Raw genomic sequence first — 18,810 nt, forward strand, 5'->3', positions numbered from 1 at the left:
ATTAGATAAAAAAATGAATAACTACCAATAAAGGGCCCGAAGCTTATTTTATTTCTTAACTTGGTTTTCTCTCTTAACTAGCTTCGTAGTTGTACTTTTACTAGCTGGCGTTGAATAAAGTAAATGTTATTCATCGAGTCTTCATGTTGCTCTTGACTGCATGATCCGTGATTGACTGCTCTCTCTTCCAGCGAGGTCACCGACTTCTCCATCCTTGCTTGAGGTCATACTTTTCATTTCCGTTTTTCTTGACTTGTGTGTAATAAGTCGCCTACAACAATGTGAAAATTTCAAAAATGGTATAAATATTAACATTTTACCAAAAAAGTAAATGTTATTCACAACAATCCAACATTAAAAACACACTAGGAAATTACAACAATGGAATCTATCATACTCTCTTACTTGAGGTCATACATTTCATTTCCGTTGCATTAATCAATGGCTTCATACAAACATAAAATGTCCATATGAAGGGAAATGCATCTATGATTTAACGTTATTACCATTTATAAGGGGTTTCTTATGTTCAAATTTCCAGTTTCATTTACATAATGCTTTCGACTTTCATACTAATTTTCAAAAAAATATATAAATGTTTTTTTCCTTCTCAAACATCAACTTTAGTTTATGTTTAATTTCAATTAAATTAACTTTGTTATGGCTAATGATTTTTTATTATAATTTTATTAAAGCAATCAGTTACAACTACTTATAATATTCTACTTTGAACTAATCAACTTCAAAACAAAATAATACACTATTGTCGTTAACCACTATCAAATGGATCGAAAAAATATTATTCTTTTTCAACATATTTTCATCTTCCTATTTTAAAAAATATTTTCTTTACTAAGATTATAACATAAATTATAAATTTATTTAAGAATAAAATATACGAATCCGGCGCGTAGCGCCGGAATACCACTAGTATGGTAATAAAATTGTCTGCTAATTGGCTCAACTAAATCTTGAGATCCTTTAATGCTTTCTTCAATTATGTAGCTGCTACCAAACTTTAAGAAACCCCCCACTTGTGCAGCCTAATCATTTAAAAAAAAGTCAAGTTTTGATTAAAAGTACAGAAATATTAATTTTCCCCATGATGCGTCCGTCTCTATATAAATGTAAAGCCTTCCCCATACCAAAAACCAGATCACAGAAAATGGGTAGTCAACAAAGGAGTTTAGCTTTCATTTCTCTAGCTTTTCTCTTCATCACTTGCTCTTCTGCTGAGTTCCTGATTCAACAGGTTACGCAAGGGACAGGGACTGAGAACAACAGTTCTTACAGCCTCGAAGCAAATCTTGGTTAGCTTGTTGTCTGAACCGTTTTTATTTTGGATTTTCTTGATAAGATCATGAGACTCCATACTTGTTGTTGACAGGAGTGACAAGAGTGTTGAGAGACGAGCGACCATCGAGTAAGATAGTGACAATAGCCGGCTACTCCGTGATTAAGGGAAGAGGCGAGCCCTACGAGTCCTCTGTTTTCGAAGCTGCTGGTTACAAATGGTAAAAGATCTTGACATTCTTTTCATTTAATTTAGCTTATTTATTATTGAGATTATTTCATGGAATAAATAAATCAGGAGATTAGTTTTGTACGTGGTTGGTAATGCTAACGATGGTGGAGCTGGCTATATATCCCTTTACGCGAGAATCGAAGAGACTGAATCTCTTCCCAGTGGCTGGGAAGTCAATGTTGATCTTAAACTCTTTTACCACAATCCAAAGCTGAACAAGTACTTGATCGTCACAGGTATATATATTGATAGATCCTAAGATTTATGGGGCTTAAAGTAATTACCTATTAAGGGTTAAATGATTAAAACATATATGCTTTTAATTAATTTATGGCAGAATAATTTATACATATTAATTAATTAAATTTTGGGGGCCGATGCAAATGTTTAATCGATATGCCCATGATCGGTCCTTGATATATTGTCATCATTCGGACCTCCTTTGGATTTTCATACTTTGCTTGCTACATCTATTTGGAAGTTGTTAACTTGGTATGGATTGGTTTATAAACCTGAGTTGATTGTGGATCGTAGATGGAGCAGTGAAGCGATATAACGCAGGGAAAAAAGAGTGGGGATTCGGACAATTGATTGCTCTTTCAACATTCGAGAACACCAACGAAGGGTACATTGTGCAAGACACTTGTTCTTTTGGTGCAGAAATTCTCATCGTTAAACCAGCCCTGGTACAAGAGAAAGTCACATTCATATCAAACCCTCCAGACAATGTGTTTACTTGGAAGATACTTCGTTTCTCCAACTTGGAAGATAAATTCTACTATTCTGCCGATTTTCTCGTTGGAGACAGATACTGGTTAGTACTCGATCTCAGAGCATGCAACTGACATTCGAATTCATGCAGTGATCAAGTGTAGTAACCAATGTTTTAAAAATTGCTAGACCAATGAGTAACACCTAGACGTGTTTTGGTACACCATCTAAACAACTTTTTTGTAAAAAAATATTTTGTTTATGACTTATTTGCCGTATAAGCAACTGTGTATGCCGATTTTAAGAACATTGGTAATAGCTACCATTCTTTTGGTTAATGTATAATCAGGAGATTAGGGTTTAACCCGAAAGGAGACGGAGGAGGAAGACCATATGCACTTCCAATCTTCTTATTTGCTCAAGGCTTTGGGCCAAACGCAGTCGCTACAAACACTTGGGGAGCGGTTAATCTGCAGTTAAAGAATCAGCGAAGCACCAACCATAGACAAATATATTGTAAGAAAACTAACAAAATAGAATGTTACTCTCCAAGAAAAAAATATTAGTGCAACTAATAGTTGATAAAAATTTATTTTTCAGCTGCAGCTTGGTACCCTATTCGAAGCGATTATGGTGTGGGAGTAAACAATATCATATTGTTAGCAGATTTAAACGATGCATCCAAAGGGTATTTGGTGAATGATGCTATTATCTTTGAAGCTGAAATGGTTAAGGTCTCTGTGACCAACATCGTCTCTGTTTAATGATCTATACTTGTTTTGTCATGGATCAAACAAACTCTATGAATAAAGAGGCGTGTGATGAGTTTGTAATAAGATGAAGTTGTCAATGCTTGTGATGTAATCTTCATTTATGTTCTTCGTGTTTTGCTGTGTACTTTGTTATCAATTGAAATGAAACTATCTTGGTTTTTAATTTTATATCAAGATGTTGGGAAAAGATGGGGTGTTTAATTAGTTTATATTAGATAACATCAACTAATTCGCAAACTATGATAAGTTTTCTTTTTTTAAAAATTGGCCCCTTAAAAATAAGAGAAAACCGATCATATAGCCAAATGACTTGCTATATATACTTTCTATTTGTCGTTTCCTTATTCATCTTCTTATCTTTTCTAGCTTTGCATTGTTGTGGTAACATCGAAGCTGATACTTGACATATTCAAACAAGCAAAAACAGGAATAGTAAAGAATGTATATTAAAATATTCTTTTCTTCTTATAATTTTTTAAATATATATTTATTTTTGTAACGTGGCTTTCTATATAAATGTAACAGTTCTTACAAATCTTGGCACGCTTGCTATTTGAAATCGTTTTTCTTTAGTAAAAGCCGAAACCCTTTCTTTTGTTGATTTTCTTAGGAAAATTTCTTGAAAATGGCAAGAATGTTGAGAGAAGAGCGACCATCGAGTAAGATAGTGACAATTGAAAGCTTCTCCTTGATTAAAGAGAGATTTGAACCCTACGAGTCCTCTATTTTTGAGGCCTCTGGATACAAATGGTTAGTTCTTTTCTCACTATTTCATTTGTATTTTTTAAAAGTTAAAATGGGTTTCTTTTTTTATATGGACCAAATCAGGAGGTTGATATTGTACGTGACGGGTAATAAAACCGATGGAGGAAATAATCATATATCACTTTACGTAAGAATCGAAGATACAAACTCACTTCCAAAGGGTTGGGAAGGATCAATGTTGATCTCAAACTCTTTGTCTACAATCACAAGCAACACAAGTACTTGACTGTTACAGGTACGTATGTATATGAATTTTTACAAGATATATTGGCCAACATTAACTCCATGGACTGCGCTACTTTTATTTAGCAATTGTATATTTCAAATACTAATCTGATTTTCTCATGATTGTGATTTTTGAATTATAGATGGAACAGTGAAAAGATACAAGGATGCCAACAAAGAGTGGGGATTCAGACAAATGATTCCCCTTGCAACATTCTACAACACGAACGAAGGTTACATCATGCATGACACTTGTTCTTTTGGTGCTGAGATCTTCATCGTTAATCCTACCCATCAGCAGGAGAAAGTCACATTCATGCCAAACCCTCCAAACACGAGTGAAGGTGTGGGCTCAGATGAATTTTATACTAATTTCCCTATCATTTGATTGTTGTATGTTAAATCTTGAAGGTATAAAAGTAGTAAGATGGTTCAATACAACTATGCTAATTTTTGTGATATATAAATTGAGATTTAAGACTATAACCATTGATTGTGCACAAAAAAAATGATATATAAGTTATAACCATTGATTAAAAAAATTCTAGGTCTGCGAAACAATGTTTTTTTTTTTTTTGCCAAGAAGTTGAATTTCATATAAATATGAGAAGAGTTTGTAAAACTTTACAAAATGGAAACTAAGCTACATGGGAAGCACTTTGGCAAAAAGAATAAAAATAAAGTGGACCCATAGAGATGAAGAATTGCTAGTCATTCCTTAGCCATGATAGCATAAGGTTTTTGAAGCTCTTCTTGCTGTTATGTTTCCCCAAGATTGTGTCTCTGATGTGGCGATCAATGAGCCTATAAATCGTTGGAGGAGATGTCGAGATTCCGTCATGCAGACGCTTATTCCGTTCTGCCCAGATACTGTAAATAGTTGCGTGTGACACAAGTCTTTTGAGTATCAGCGGTGCAGTGGAATCCTTAATAGATAACCACTCAATAAAAGAAGTCCAAGTGATAAAGCCAGAGTGAGTATACCCTAGCCTTCTCAAAACCAGCACCCAAACCTGTTCACTTACTTCACAACGTAAGAGCAAATGGTCACGAGTCTCCGGTGCGGAGTCACAAAGACAGCAGTTTGGTGATAACCCAAGGCCCCAGCTTGTGAGCCTTACCCGAGTTGGCATTCTATCGTTCTGTGCTATCCACATGAGGAAGGCATGTCGCGGAGTTGCCATTTTGAACCAGACACTGCTTGCCCACGTGGTGGAAGGAGCTCTGTTTCTAATCACCTCCCAAGTGTGTGAGGCAGAGTATGTTGGTAAATACTCGCCATCGATAAGCCAGTAAAACACATCATCAGTACGGGAGGTGGAGGGGAGCTGAATACTAGTGAGATGAATTTGGAGATTCTCTGCAGCCGGCGAGCGAGCACCTCTCAATCGCCAGCCATTTCCATCACAGCAATCAGCAACCGTAGCAAATAGAGGAATGGAGAGCTCTCGGGGACCCGTGTCACCAAATATATCAATTAGGCGTCCGAGGGGGGTCCAAATATCCCACCAAAAGCTTGTATGTTCACCATTTCCAACCTCTGCTCGTATGAAGTTTGTAGCTAAGTGTCGTAGGTTCAAGAGAGATCTCCATGTTCCTGAACCCGCCTTCTCAGCATCTAAACTCCATAGGTTCTCGTCTCCTATCTTGTATTTCCTAATCCAGGAAGCCCATAGAGAAGGATTGGGAATATATAATCTCCATAGCAGCTTTAGACAGAGTGTCTTATTCCAGATTTCCAGATTCCTAAAACCGAGACCCCCTTCACGCTTAGGTAGACATACTGTACTCCACGCAATCTTCGCCACACCACGATCAATAACATTTCCAGTCCATAAGAAGCGAGAGCACAAACTCTGAATTTGTTTCAAGCATCCTTTAGGCAAGACAAAGGCTGAAGTCCAGAAGTTGATAGTACCATAGATAACTGAATTAATCAGCTGAGCACGTCCAGCATAAGACAGCTTCTTTGAAGACCAAGCAGTGAAGTGACTCGATATTTTCACCAGCAGGGGTCTGTATTCAGCAATGCGCAGCTTGCGGTGCATAAGAGGGAGACCCAAATAGCGGATTGGTAATGAACCTAGAGTGAACCCAAGACTTGTCAAATCTGTAGCTTCATGCTGGTTCAAACCTCCCACGAAGAGGTCTGTCTTGTCCTTATTCATTCTCAGACCAGACCAAGTGGCAAATAACTCCATAGTATCAACAATATTAGCAAGAGAGCTCTTCTCACCATCAAAGAATATCATAAGATCATCAGCGAATGCAAGATGGGTTACCTCAAGGGCTGATGTCTTTGGGTGATAGCCAATATCCCCACCTCTAAACTTCGCATTAAGCATTTGGGAGAACACTTCTAGCGCAATTACAAAGAGGTAGGGGGAGAGGGGGTCACCCTGTCGGAGTCCCTTGGAGCCTTTAAAATACCCGCATAACTCTCCATTAACCGAGATGGAGAATCTGGTGGTGGTTATACACTGAGCAATTAGCTTCCGAAAGTGGCTTGGGAATCCGAGAGCTTCGAGAGTATTCAAGATGAAGTCCCAGTTGACCGAATCAAACGCTTTTTGAAGATCCACTTTCAGCATACATCGTTTTGAAATATCTTTCCATTTATACCCAGCAACCAGCTCTGTCGCCAATAGAACATTTTCCACCAGGAGGCGACCCGGGACGAAAGCCGACTGGGCAGAGGAAATGAGCATAGGCAGGGCGGATTTGATCCTGTTGGCCAGAAGCTTCGAGGCTACTTTGTAGACAGTATTGCAGCAGGAGATGGGTCTAAATTCGCTCATCTGGTTTGCATTTGCCTTCTTTGGTATTAGGGAGATAATTGTTGAGTTCCATTGTTGGAGCAGACATCCCGTTGACAGGAATTCCTTGACTGCTGCAATCATATCTTTACCCACTACACTCCAATTTGCCTTGAAAAACTCTGCAGGGTATCCATCTGGGCCAGGCGCTTTGGACATAGGAAGAGCAAGAAATGTTTCTTGAATGTCCATATCTGTGAACCCAGCAGCAAGAAGACTCACAGCTTCCGCAGAGCAACGCAGGGGTAAGAACGAGGCAATAATTGACGGAGGAGGCGCCGCTGATGACGAAGAACCACCTAGTAAGGATGAGTAGTAATCAACAGCATGCTTCTTTATGTCTTCGATTTGGTCAATAATGGCTCCATTTCTATCAAGAAGAAAGATTATTTGGTTCTGGGCCTGTCTCGTTTTGATGAACCTATGATAGTAGGCAGTATTTGAATCCCCATAAGCAGACCACTGAACTCTCGATCTCTGTTTCAGAAAAGAATCTTCCGCCTTTGCCAAAACATGCCAGTGGTGGTGAGCATCTGTTACAGCCTGAGATGATGAAGTAGAAGGGTTTGCAAGAACATTTTCTTGAGCAGAACACAACTCTGAGAAAGCAGCTTCAACTCGAAGTTCCAAATGAGAAAAGTGTTCTCGGCTGAAGGTTTTGATAATTCCTTTAAGCTCTTTCAGCTTTTTTGAGACCCTTAACTGATGTGTACCGTGAAAATCCAAAGAATTCCAACAGTTGCGCAAGAGCTCACCGAAGTCCTCATGCTGATTCAAGTGGGCAAAGAATTTAAATGGCCTCTTTTGCTTCGGTTTGAACTGATCGAGGAAGACACAACACGGACTGTGATCCGAGATCCCCGGAACTCCAAATACCCCAATAGACTCTGGTAACTGCTGTAGCCATGCTGCATTAGTCATAATTCTGTCCAATTTCTTTGAGACATGTCCATTGGACCAAGTAAAAGAATTCCCGCAGTAGTTGAGATCAAATAGGGCACAACTATCAATGCAGTCGTTGAAATCCCTTAAGCCCCGTGGGAAAGAAGACTGGTCCGCCAAAGAGTGCTCCGACGGGTGCATAATTTCATTAAAGTCACCGAGAATGATCCAAGGGGTATCAACCCCTTGCTGAGAAATATAGCACGCTTCCAACTCACTCCAGAGTGCTCGCCTTTCAATTCTGCAGTTGGAACCATAAACAAAAGAAACTAGAAGCTCTTGATTTATATGCGGTAGCTTCACGTAGCAAGAAGTAAGTTGGTGCGAACTTGAGATAATCCTTACTTTAACCGAAGGGTGCCAAACCACCCATATCCTTCCGAGCACCGAGTGGTCATAGTTTCCATGAAAAGACCAGCCCGGTAAAATAGAGTTCATAATATTAGCCGATTTAGGGAACTGTACATGTGTCTCCACGAGACCACCAAAAATGGGTTTATTCTTCCGCATCCATTTCCTAAAACCCCGCCGCTTTACAGAATCATTTATTCCTCTTATATTCCAGCAAAAAAGATCCATATAAGAAGTAAAAAGTTAGAGGATTAAAGGGCCTCCACCCCTAGACTTTCCTTTCAGCTGTTTCTTCATTCTTCGGGAAATAACCTCAATGTATTTGTCATTTCCATCATCCGGGTTATCCTCATCTCCAGAAACGTTGCTCCCATCAGATACATGACCCGAAGAGTGACCAGAAGAGAGAGAGCCATCTGAATTCTGAGGCACTGCATAAGGAGTAAAATCCACCACGAGACCGCCTTCCCCCAAATTCATGGACTGAACAGGAACAGACTGGAGTGGACTCTTTGCCCGGTTAGACTGATTTGTAGCAGGAGATAGAGATCTTTGTCTGTCTTCCACCACCTTTGCCCGACGTGGGGGAGGAGGTGAGTTATGTTGAGGCGGGGGAGAGCGTGTTGCAAGGGCTGCAGTCTCTCCATAGCTCAGCGCATCAGTACTCTTTGAACCCACTGGTCTGTAGACGGTTTTTGTTTGTGGCACTATCGGAAGCAAGCTTTTGATAGGAGCCTTGCCCCTGGCTTTGTCACGATTGTATCTGGAGCATTCAACCGTTAAGTGCTTTACTGAGTTGCATAAAGTACACGTCTTTGGTGCTGCCTTACATCGTGTGATGGAGTGGCCAACCTTCTTGCAAAAGGAACACAGAGACGGGAGGAAAGGGCTGGAGACAGAGATGCGACGTGTGTCCCCGCTTTCAAACCGAGCATTAACGAACTCCGGGAGAGGCTTTCTTGGATCAATAACTGTATACACCTTTGCCACTTCAATATCTGTAAGCTGTTCTGTAGACGGATGCAGGCAGACCGGATGCCCAACAATTCCTGCTATCTCTTTCAGTGCATCTCCATTGAAGAACTGCAGCGGGACACCTCTGAACTCTAGCCAAACAGGCACCATCTCTAGTTCAGGTTTGACCTGTTGGATACCCGGAGACCACTTGGCTACAAACATCGTGAGACCATCAATCTGCCATAGACTTTGGCTCAAGATGCGCCTACGGGCATTAGGGCAGGGAACCCGGAAGAGGAAAGCATGATTGTCCATCTTTGATACCGTGATATCTCTGCGATGTTTACTCCATATACCATTTACAATCGCGTGTACAGCTCCTCGAGCAGGGGATTCATCATAGAATTGACCTAGGATGAAGCATTCCCAAGCCTTCTTGTTCTTCTCCACGACAGCATTAGGGATGGTAACACACTGCTCCCCTGAGTCGAGAAGAAACGGCTTCTCCGTTGGGTGAAGTTTTATAGTAGCTTTCTTTACAAATCCTTTCCAGAGCTCCGTTGGATTAGGGGTTGCAGGTGAAGCCGTAGGCAAGGCAGGAGAGGGGCCCTGAGGATCCTGACTATCCTGAGATGTTATCGTTTCAGTCACCACCTCAGTAGCAGTGTTGATTTCAGCAGTGATATCGGGGACTGTAGATCCAGGTACAGTAGCGACTGTAGCTAGGGTTTCGAGATTGGGGGTTTCAATCTCCATGGCCAGATCCACTATGGGAGTAGCAGTCTGGGCATCAATTGCTGGAGGGAAGTCGACAACAACTTTTCCAGAGGATGAATCAGAGCCGGTGCTCTACTTCGGGACGTAGACAGATTTCGTACTCGGAGAGGACGAGCTAGGGCGAGCTTTGGTTTTGTTAGCTCCCTTGCCGTTTGATGATTTCTTCTTTCCCATTCCGGGAGGCGGCGACCGGCGCCGAAGCCGGCGACGGAGGAGGTGAAACGAAGACGTCTTTAGTTTGAGAGGTTTTTCGCACAGCGCGTGAGGCGCGTGGTGTTTAGTTCGCGTTTTTTAGCAGTCCAACCTTGGCAATAGATATCCGAAACAATGTTTTTACTTGGAAGATTCTTCACTTCTCTATCCTGGAAGATAAATTCTACTACTCTGATGATTTTCTCGTTGGAGACAGATACTGGTTAGTACTTTTCTCATCGTATTACTGTTATGTGTATTAATATATTGCATATTATGGATCTCTTCAGATTGAATATACATATTAACAACATCTGTAATATGAGTTCTTTTTGCTACGGGTAATGTGACTTCTTCTATGGTCAAGTGTAATAACGGGTTTGGTTGGTGTATAATCAGGAGATTAGGATTTAACCCGAAAGGCGATGGAGGAGGAAGACCACGTGCACTTCCGCTCTTCCTATTTGCTCAAGGGTTTAAGCCAAACGCAGTTGCTACAAACACTTGGGGAGCAGTTAATTTGCGGTTAAAGAATCAACGTAGCTCCAACCATAGACAAATATATTAACCAAAAGAAAATAAGAAATAGTGAATGAAATTAGTAATTGATATAAATAGATTAATGCTTTGTGTGCGTGGGTGAATGAATGCAGCTGCAGCATGGTACCCGATTCGAAGCGGTTACGGTGTAGGAGTGAACAATATCATACTGTTTACAGATTTAAAGGATACGTCGAAGGGATATTTGGTGAATGATGCTATTATCTTTGAAGCTGAAATGGTTAAGGTCTCTGTGACCAACATCATTCCCGCTTAAACATCTCTATGTCTTTATTATAGTGATTATACAACCTTGTGAATAAATAGACGTTTAATGGGTTTGTAATAATAAGAAGCTGTTGATGTTTGTGTTGTAATGTGTAATCGTTATCTCTGATAATTCTTTTCTCTGGTTTGTTATCACTAGTAAAATGAACTATCAATGTCTGTAGTATATTTTCAATGTAAAATTACCATTACAAAAATAAGTACTAACTAAATCGTTAATACACACTTTTTGTTTATTATTGACGGTCTATCTTTTTGAATCAATTTGAAAAAAAAAAAGAACAATACGGTAGAAAGGAGAAATCATAACAGAAACATTTTTGAACATATAACAAAAAACTTATATGCAATATCTATATATAATCCTAATTAATAAGCAAAATTTGCAACGAAACAAGAGACAAGGAGAGCCACAATAGCTGCCGCCACATGTGAGATAGAAGCAGCGTGGCTAGGAGATGGACCAGGGACTCCGGCTGCAGGAATCGTAGTAGTCGACGGAGGAGAAGAGGGGGAGGAGGAATCCGAGGAAATGGGTGGGTCAGAGAGTGGCGTTGAGGAGGTGGGGTGAATGACGTTGAGGTCGAGCTTCTGACCGGCTTGACAGTGGCCAGGAACGCCGCAGAAGAAGAAATGGTGGCCGTGGTTGGTGAGTGTGATTGAGTCATTGCCTGTGGTGAAGGTGGAGATTGGCTTTGAGTTGTTGCAGCTTCTGTACATTGCGTGCGTCACTCTCATCACGTTGTGGAATTGTGGGTTGTATTGAAACACTGTCATAATCAAGATTAATTTCATTTTACACATATTTTCATAAAATTTAATAACAATTTTTAAAGTGTTATTAAATTTAACACATATATTTCATTTTACACATACATATTTCCATTGTATTCTTACTACCATACTATAGTGTATTCTCCTATTTTTTATCTTTTCCATATTCACATAAGGATACTTTATTGGCTAGACCAGTTTATAGAACCCCTTTTGTTAAATCAGTTCTAAACTTAATAGTCATTCATACTTTAATCGGATGTGAAAAAATAAAACACATTATATACTGGAAAATACGATAAATCACAATGATAAGGTACTTTTACTTTCCAACTAAAGCTATACGCACTTAAGAATTAAGGACCCACTTTCCGACATAAGTAAAACGAACCATTACATTTATATCAAGATCTGCTCATCTTAATGTGTTAAGAAAATTAAGGAACTCACAGACAGTATCGCCAATATGGAAAGTTTTGGTTGAAGCCCATAGCTTATAATCTACGTTAGCTATGGTTGTCCAGCCTGCTGAGTCGCCGATTCTATACACCGCTGCTTCGCTCAGCCGTAGCATTACCACCATACATGCCAAAACCACCACTATCCTCACCGTCATTCTTTCAATCTTCTTCTTTAATCTCTGGTTGAGAGAGCCCTACAAGGTTTTCTTCTTTAGTTTCTTTCTCTCTTTTTTTGTATGTATATGTATATACAATGAGGTATGAAACTTAAAGTGGTGTGCACTAGTGTATATGTATGAGGAGGCCACTTCAATTGTTTTTGGTTAGTTGGCTAATTTGGAGAAAGGAGTGGCTAAAAAGCAAAATACCGACAAAGATTGCTTACTTGTTTATCTTTTATTAGTGTTGGATATATTTAATATCCGACACTGACTTGAAAATATAAATATTATATATAACTTAAATATATTACTTTTGTGCAAACATTTGTAGTCTCACATAGTAAAACGATTATTTATTTACATAGAACCATTATGTGGAGAAATGATATTAGAAACCTCACATCAACAATAAGTTGGGATTTAATCTGATTTAACTCATAAGGAATAAGATCTACTCATTAATTTACTATTAAATATTTCTTTTTTGATTTGAAAATTGAGAAATTTGTACTTTATAGATTAAATGATTAAGAAAAAAAGAAACATACACACGAACATAACTATAAATTTAATTTTTATATGTTGTAAAGTAAGTTTTCATATTGTTTAAAGTTTGGAAGTCTTGTAAGGAAAGAATGCTGAGTTGGTTGGTACGCTAATTTAAATCATCTTTTAATAATTCTACTTCGCAGTTACTCTTCCTCTTACATCTTGGTAACCAGATTTCTTTACTAATTTATATCGTATTTTCAATATGTATATTATTAGGCCCCAAAATGATTAAAAAGTATATGCTTAATTTTTCAAGCCTCATGAATTTGATGGCCGTTTCTGCCTGAGAAGCATGCATGCAGCTTCATTTGCCGTTTTGAAACTTTGTTCCTTCACATTGTATGCGTCCTATATCTGCTTTTTTTTTTGGAAATCATAGTGACTAAGTTACTAACATAGTAACATGTAGTGTGACACACACACACTAAGGGATCAGAGTCATCAGACAAACGTCAGCCCTTACGTGCATTGCTCTCTTTCAGATCAGCTATTGAACCAGAATTACCATCAGCACTGGTCCATGCATTTCACCATTTGCGTGCTGCAACATAAATAAACGATTGAAACAAAAAAGAAAAATGAGTACATATTACAAAACAATGAGAAAAACAAGGCAAAAAAAAAACAAGGCAATATCAGACTCGCCACCCTCTCGCTTCGGCCTCTTGCTTATGAGGTTGAGAAGCCAGCCCAAGAGCCACATTCACGTTTATATATGTTAAAAGCCCATAAATAGCCTAGTAATTTTCTAACCAATTAAGACTTAACTAGCTTAGTAATACACACTCAAAAGTCATAAGTATAGTGATTTATTTTATTTTATTTTGGTAAAATGTTAAAAGTATAGTTGATTTCAACATATTTATTTTGAAAAAAAATACTATACTAATACAAAATCGCATAGTATAATAAATAGCCTATTGTTATAAACATGAAAAACAGAAGAAGAAGCAATGTCAAAGATATACGCACCGTAACTTCGACAAATGAGATTTATTATGTGGAGCCCACGTCACTATGCACGCACAGTAACTTTTTCTTTTTACTCTCTATATAAACGAACGAATTCGTTCGATTGTAAACACACCTCTCTTCCTCTCTTCTATAAGAAACTCTCTCTCGTTTATTTATCATACATCAGTGTTATCTTTCTCCTGCGGGTATAAAATTTCTTTCTATAAAATTTCCGATACACATAAAATTTATAAGTCTTTTTATAACACGTTATCAGCACGATCACTCTGCAATTCGGTAAAGTTTATATGTATCATATTTACCCTGCTATAATGGCCGGTATACCGCCTATATTATTATTTATTATTTTATAGTGTTTGCTTTAATTCACTATTATTTATCTATATTAATGCGGGCGGTACGTCGCCTCGTTAATAAACCTTGATTGTTAATTACACCATAATTATTTAGCTTGGCTGTGCCGCCGCAAAATTTATTTAATACTAATATGGAAATTTATTTATCACCATAATGCGATTGATATTTATCTGTTTATTATATCGTGATTATTATATAAATGTTTGCTCACCTATATAAAAATATCGTGAAATTTACTGAAATTGATTGACTGATTATTACGATATTTTCAGACTGATTTTCGATTCAACGATTTAACGCCAACGGTCACAAAGAAAAAATTTCAAAATTTTACCCTTTTCAAACGGCTATGAACAGTAATTTTACATCTATAAATACACTCATACTTCACTCATTTTCTTCATCAAAAATTATTCATCTTCTCCCAAATATTTTCAAATAATTTTCTCTCAATTTTCTCTCTCAAGAAAGATGATCCGCGCGTTTTTGATTTTAGTTGCAATTCTAATTTGTGTTTCTATTTACGGTCTATTCGTTGGAGAATTTGCTCCGGGAGAATTTACGATGAATATCGGTTTACTTTTCTATACATTGTTTCTCTTTGTAATTGCTTGCATGATTAATATAAATGGTTCATTCTAAATATTATGAAATTCTAATAAAATTTATTATACTTGTTTTTAGAAATGCAAATGGCAAGAATCGAGCATCTTCAGTTTCCGGCTCTCAAAATAACTGGCGAAAACTATGTCGGATGGGTCACAAACGTGAAACCCTATCTGATTATGAAAAAGTTAACCGAGACGATTGTAATCGGTAACAAATCGCCGCCTGAGCATAAGGCTGAAGCGATAATTTTCCTGAAAAAACACCTCGATGAGAATGTTACGCATGACTATGCGAGCATAGAAGACCCAGCTGAACTGTGGCAAGCTTTAAAAGAAAGGTTCGATAACCAAAAGGAAGTCAACCTCCCTCATGCTCTAGAAGAGTGGAAAAATCTGAGGTTTCAGGATTTTCAAAAGGTTGAAGAATACAATTCCGCTGTCCTGAGGATAGTTTCACTCCTGAAGTATTGCGGTAACCCTGTCTCTGAAGCAGAAATGATGAATAAGACTTACAACACTTTCCACAAACAACTTCACTTCTTACCCGAAATTTACAGAAAATGCGGGTACACGAGATTTTCTGAATTGATGGTTGCGCTCATGTTGGCTGAAAAGAACAATGAGCTTCTGATCAAAAATCACAATTCCCGACCTACGGGAGCCAAAGCATTCCCTGAAGCGAATGCTACGTCGATAGAAAACTCAGAGAGAAGAACCCAAACCAGTCGGGGTCGTGGTCGTGGTCGCCATTTCAACAGCAAACGTGGAAAAACTTACAATCCGAAATGGAAGGGATCTAACAAATGGGTTAGATCCGAACAAGGTCCTAAGGGCAAAGAAACTCAAGAAGATACCACGCAGAAGCGTGAGAGTGTATGTTACAGATGTGGATATAAGGGACATTGGTCTCGTACCTGTCGTACTCCTCCACATCTCTGTAAGCTATATCAAGAGTCCACGAAAGGCAAAGCTAAGGAAGTGAATCTCACCGAAAATTTTGAGGGGACATCGTACCTCGATGCTTCTGATTTCGCAAATGAGCTAGACTAGATTCCTCCTGAAGAGAACTGAAGTGCTTATAATAAGATTACTAAATAACCTTCAGTATTGTCATGTATAATTATTACATTTCCTGTCTTAAACGAATAATGATGTTTTTAACATTACTTTAATGTATAATTATTGTATGTTTTCTGATATGATTATTATATGAATGAATTTCATGTTTCTCTTTTATTGATGTTTATGACTATTACAGAAATGGATCAGAATGCCAGTGGAACAAAATCCAAGAAACGGATTCGAGAAATATGTATACCAGATAGTGGAACAACACACACTATTTTGAAACAAAAGAGATATTTCTCTGATTTAAAAACGACAAAAATTATTGTCAATACAATATCAGGTCCTGCAGACGTGATTGAAGGTGCTGGTAAAGCTAAATTTACATTGCCAAATGGAACAAGATTATCCATAAAAAATGCCTTATACTCTCCGAGTTCTAAAAGGAATTTGTTGAGTTTCAAAGATATCTATCGTCACGGATATGATACTCAGTCTGCAACTGAGGATGGAAGGAAGTACATGTATATAACTTCTGAGAAATATGGCAAAAGACATATATTGGAAAAGTTTCCCGAACTCCCTTCGGGATTGCATCATACCTACATAGATGCAATCGAATCCAATCTTGTAATAAAAGAAAATCCAGAAGATTTCACATTATGGCATGATCGGCTCGGCCACCCAGGCACCTCAATGATGCGTAGAATCATAGAGAGCTCACATGGTCACTCACTGAAAATACAGGAGATTTCTCAAGGGAATAAAATGACATGTGTTGCATGTTCTCTTGGTAAGTTGATAGTAAGACCGTCGCCAACCAAAATTAATACAGAATCACCAAAGTTTCTTGAAAGAATTCAAGGAGATATATGTGGACCCATACATCCACCTTGTGGACCATTCCACTATTTTATGGTATTAATTGACGCATCCAGTAGATGGTCACGTGTCTGTCTATTATCATCTCGAAATGTGGCATTTGCGAGATTTCTAACTCAGATAATCAAACTGCGAGCACAGTTTCCCGATTACACTATTAAAAGAGTTAGATTAGACAACGCTGGTGAATTCACATCCCAAGCATTCAATGATTACTGTATGGTAACGGGGATTGAAGTTGAACATTCTGTGGCTCATGTTCATACTCAAAATGGTTTGGCCGAGTCTTTGATTAAACGCCTGCAATTGATTGCAAGACCATTGATCATGAGATCAAAACTTCCAACCTCTGTATGGGGACATGCTATTTTACATGCAGAAGCACTTATTCGGATCAGACCAAGTGCATACCATAAGTATTCTCCATTACAGTTAGCATTTGGTCGAGAACCAAACATTTCCCATTTTAGAGTTTTTGGTTGTGCGGTATATGTGCCTGTAGCACCACCACAACGTACAAAGATGGGACCACAAAGAAGGTTGGGAATATATGTTGGTTGTGATTCTCCATCAATTATACGATACCTAGAACCACAGACTGGTGATGTCTTTACGGCACGTTTTGCCGATTGTCATTTTGATGAGAAAGTATTCCCAGTTCTAGGGGGAGAAAACAAAAAAGTAGAAAATGATATCAAATGGAGTGTACCTTCGTTGTTATATCTTGATCCTCCTACTAAGGAGTCAGAACTAGAAGTTCGACGAATCATGCATTTACAGAGTATAGCAAATCAGCTACCTGATGCTTTTGCGGATACCAAGACGGTAACTAAATCTCATATACCAGCTGCAAATGCTCCTGCTTGTATCAAAGTACCAAATGATCAAGGAAAAGAAAATGATACACGTGAGTCTAAAACACGCTTGAAGCGAGGTAGACCTGCTGGTTCTAAGAATAAAAATCCTAGAAAACAAAAGGATATCGAGATGACTGATACACCCAAAATAGCAGAAAGTATTTTGGAAGAAACAAACGATGAGAATACTGAAAAAGTAGAGCATCCTGAATCAGAAAGGAATCATGAGATTTCTATCAACTACATCCATAATAAGAAGATATGGAACAGAAATGAAAAGGATGATGTTGATGATGCTTTCTCATATATTGTGTCAAGTGAAATAAATGAGGAAATTGAAGATCCAGAACCGAAATCTGTTTATGAATGTCAAAAGAGACATGATTGGAAACAATGGAAAGATGCAATACAAACCGAACTTGATTCGCTTAATAAACGAGAAGTATTTGGATCTATTGTACTCACACCTGCAGATGTGAGACCTGTTGGGTACAAATGGGTTTTCGTTCAAAAGCGAAATGAGAAAAATGAGATCACAAGATACAAAGCTCGTCTTGTTGCCCAAGGTTTTTCTCAAAGACCGGGAATTGATTATGAGGAAACATATTCTCCTGTTATGGATGCAATCACTTTTAGATTCCTGATGAGTCTAGCAGCTGATAAGAATCTTGAGATGCGTCTTATGGATGTTGTTACAGCCTATCTATACGGGTCATTAGATACAGATATCTACATGAAAGTTCCTGATGGATTTAAAATGCCAGAAGCATTAAGTTCCAAACCGAAAGAGTTATGTGCAATAAAATTGCAAAGATCATTATATGGGTTAAAACAATCTGGACGTATGTGGTATAATCGTCTCAGTGAGCATTTAACAAAAGAAGGATATGTAAATGATCCCATATGTCCATGTGTTTTCATCAAGAAAACAAAATCCGGATTTGTGATAATCGCGGTATATGTTGATGATCTAAATATTATTGGAACTCAGAAGGAAATACAAAAGGCATCAGACTATCTCAAAGGAGAATTTGAGATGAAAGATCTCGGACAGACACAATATTGTCTTGGCCTACAAATAGAGCATTATCAAAATGGTATATTTGTGCATCAATCCACATACACTAGAAGAGTGTTGAAACGCTTTAACATGGATAAATCAACTCCTCTTAGCACTCCAATGGTCGTTAGATCACTTAATATTGAAAGTGATCCATTTCGACCATCTGAGGAAAATAAAGAGATACTTGGTCCGG

At 38.2% G+C, this 18,810-nt stretch overlaps 3 protein-coding genes and 1 pseudogene across 3 annotated transcripts; 3 read left to right on the forward strand and 1 right to left on the reverse strand.

Annotated features, from left to right (window-relative positions):
* Positions 1 to 1,090: 1,090 nt before the first annotated feature.
* On the forward strand, positions 1,091 to 3,177 carry LOC108833016 (uncharacterized). The gene is made up of 6 exons (XM_056988488.1): positions 1,091 to 1,310; positions 1,388 to 1,514; positions 1,592 to 1,761; positions 2,060 to 2,339; positions 2,586 to 2,752; positions 2,837 to 3,177. Exons 1-6 carry the CDS (start codon positions 1,103 to 1,105, stop codon positions 2,998 to 3,000), a joined length of 1,116 nt encoding a protein of 371 aa, XP_056844468.1. The 5' UTR covers positions 1,091 to 1,102; the 3' UTR covers positions 3,001 to 3,177.
* A 466-nt stretch (positions 3,178 to 3,643) lies between these two features.
* LOC108833015 (uncharacterized) lies at positions 3,644 to 10,851 on the forward strand (annotated as a pseudogene).
* Positions 10,852 to 11,111: 260 nt separating this feature from the next.
* On the reverse strand, positions 11,112 to 12,338 carry LOC108807886 (mavicyanin-like). Its single transcript, XM_018580114.2, has 2 exons — positions 12,087 to 12,338; positions 11,112 to 11,632 (listed from the first exon to the last, which is right to left on the reverse strand). The coding sequence occupies exons 1-2, from the start codon at positions 12,250 to 12,252 to the stop codon at positions 11,232 to 11,234; spliced, it is 567 nt and encodes a 188-aa protein (XP_018435616.1). The 5' UTR covers positions 12,253 to 12,338; the 3' UTR covers positions 11,112 to 11,231.
* Positions 12,339 to 14,465: 2,127 nt separating this feature from the next.
* Positions 14,466 to 15,889, forward strand: LOC130496339 (uncharacterized). The gene has a single exon (XM_056988338.1). The coding sequence runs from the start codon at positions 14,829 to 14,831 to the stop codon at positions 15,798 to 15,800; it is 972 nt and encodes a 323-aa protein (XP_056844318.1). The 5' UTR covers positions 14,466 to 14,828; the 3' UTR covers positions 15,801 to 15,889.
* The last annotated feature ends 2,921 nt before the right edge of the window (positions 15,890 to 18,810 follow it).

The sequence above is a fragment of the Raphanus sativus genome, chromosome 6, assembly GCF_000801105.2.
Source record: "Raphanus sativus cultivar WK10039 chromosome 6, ASM80110v3, whole genome shotgun sequence".
In the NCBI taxonomy this organism is placed as follows: Eukaryota; Viridiplantae; Streptophyta; class Magnoliopsida; order Brassicales; family Brassicaceae; genus Raphanus; species Raphanus sativus.

Bases quoted from the DNA above. Each gene is read 5' to 3' on its own strand.
- LOC108833016 (XM_056988488.1), top strand. From the start codon at position 1,103: ATGATGCGTCCGTCTCTATATAAATGTAAAGCCTTCCCCATACCAAAA. The intron at 1,762-2,059 runs GTATATATATTG...TGTGGATCGTAG, and splicing joins CAAGTACTTGATCGTCACAG to ATGGAGCAGTGAAGCGATAT. The intron at 2,340-2,585 runs GTTAGTACTCGA...ATGTATAATCAG, and splicing joins CTCGTTGGAGACAGATACTG to GAGATTAGGGTTTAACCCGA.
- LOC108807886 (XM_018580114.2), bottom strand. From the start codon at position 12,252: ATGACGGTGAGGATAGTGGTGGTTTTGGCATGTATGGTGGTAATGCTA. The intron at 11,633-12,086 runs GTGAGTTCCTTA...TGATTATGACAG, and splicing joins CCATATTGGCGATACTGTCT to TGTTTCAATACAACCCACAA.
- LOC130496339 (XM_056988338.1), top strand. From the start codon at position 14,829: ATGCAAATGGCAAGAATCGAGCATCTTCAGTTTCCGGCTCTCAAAATA.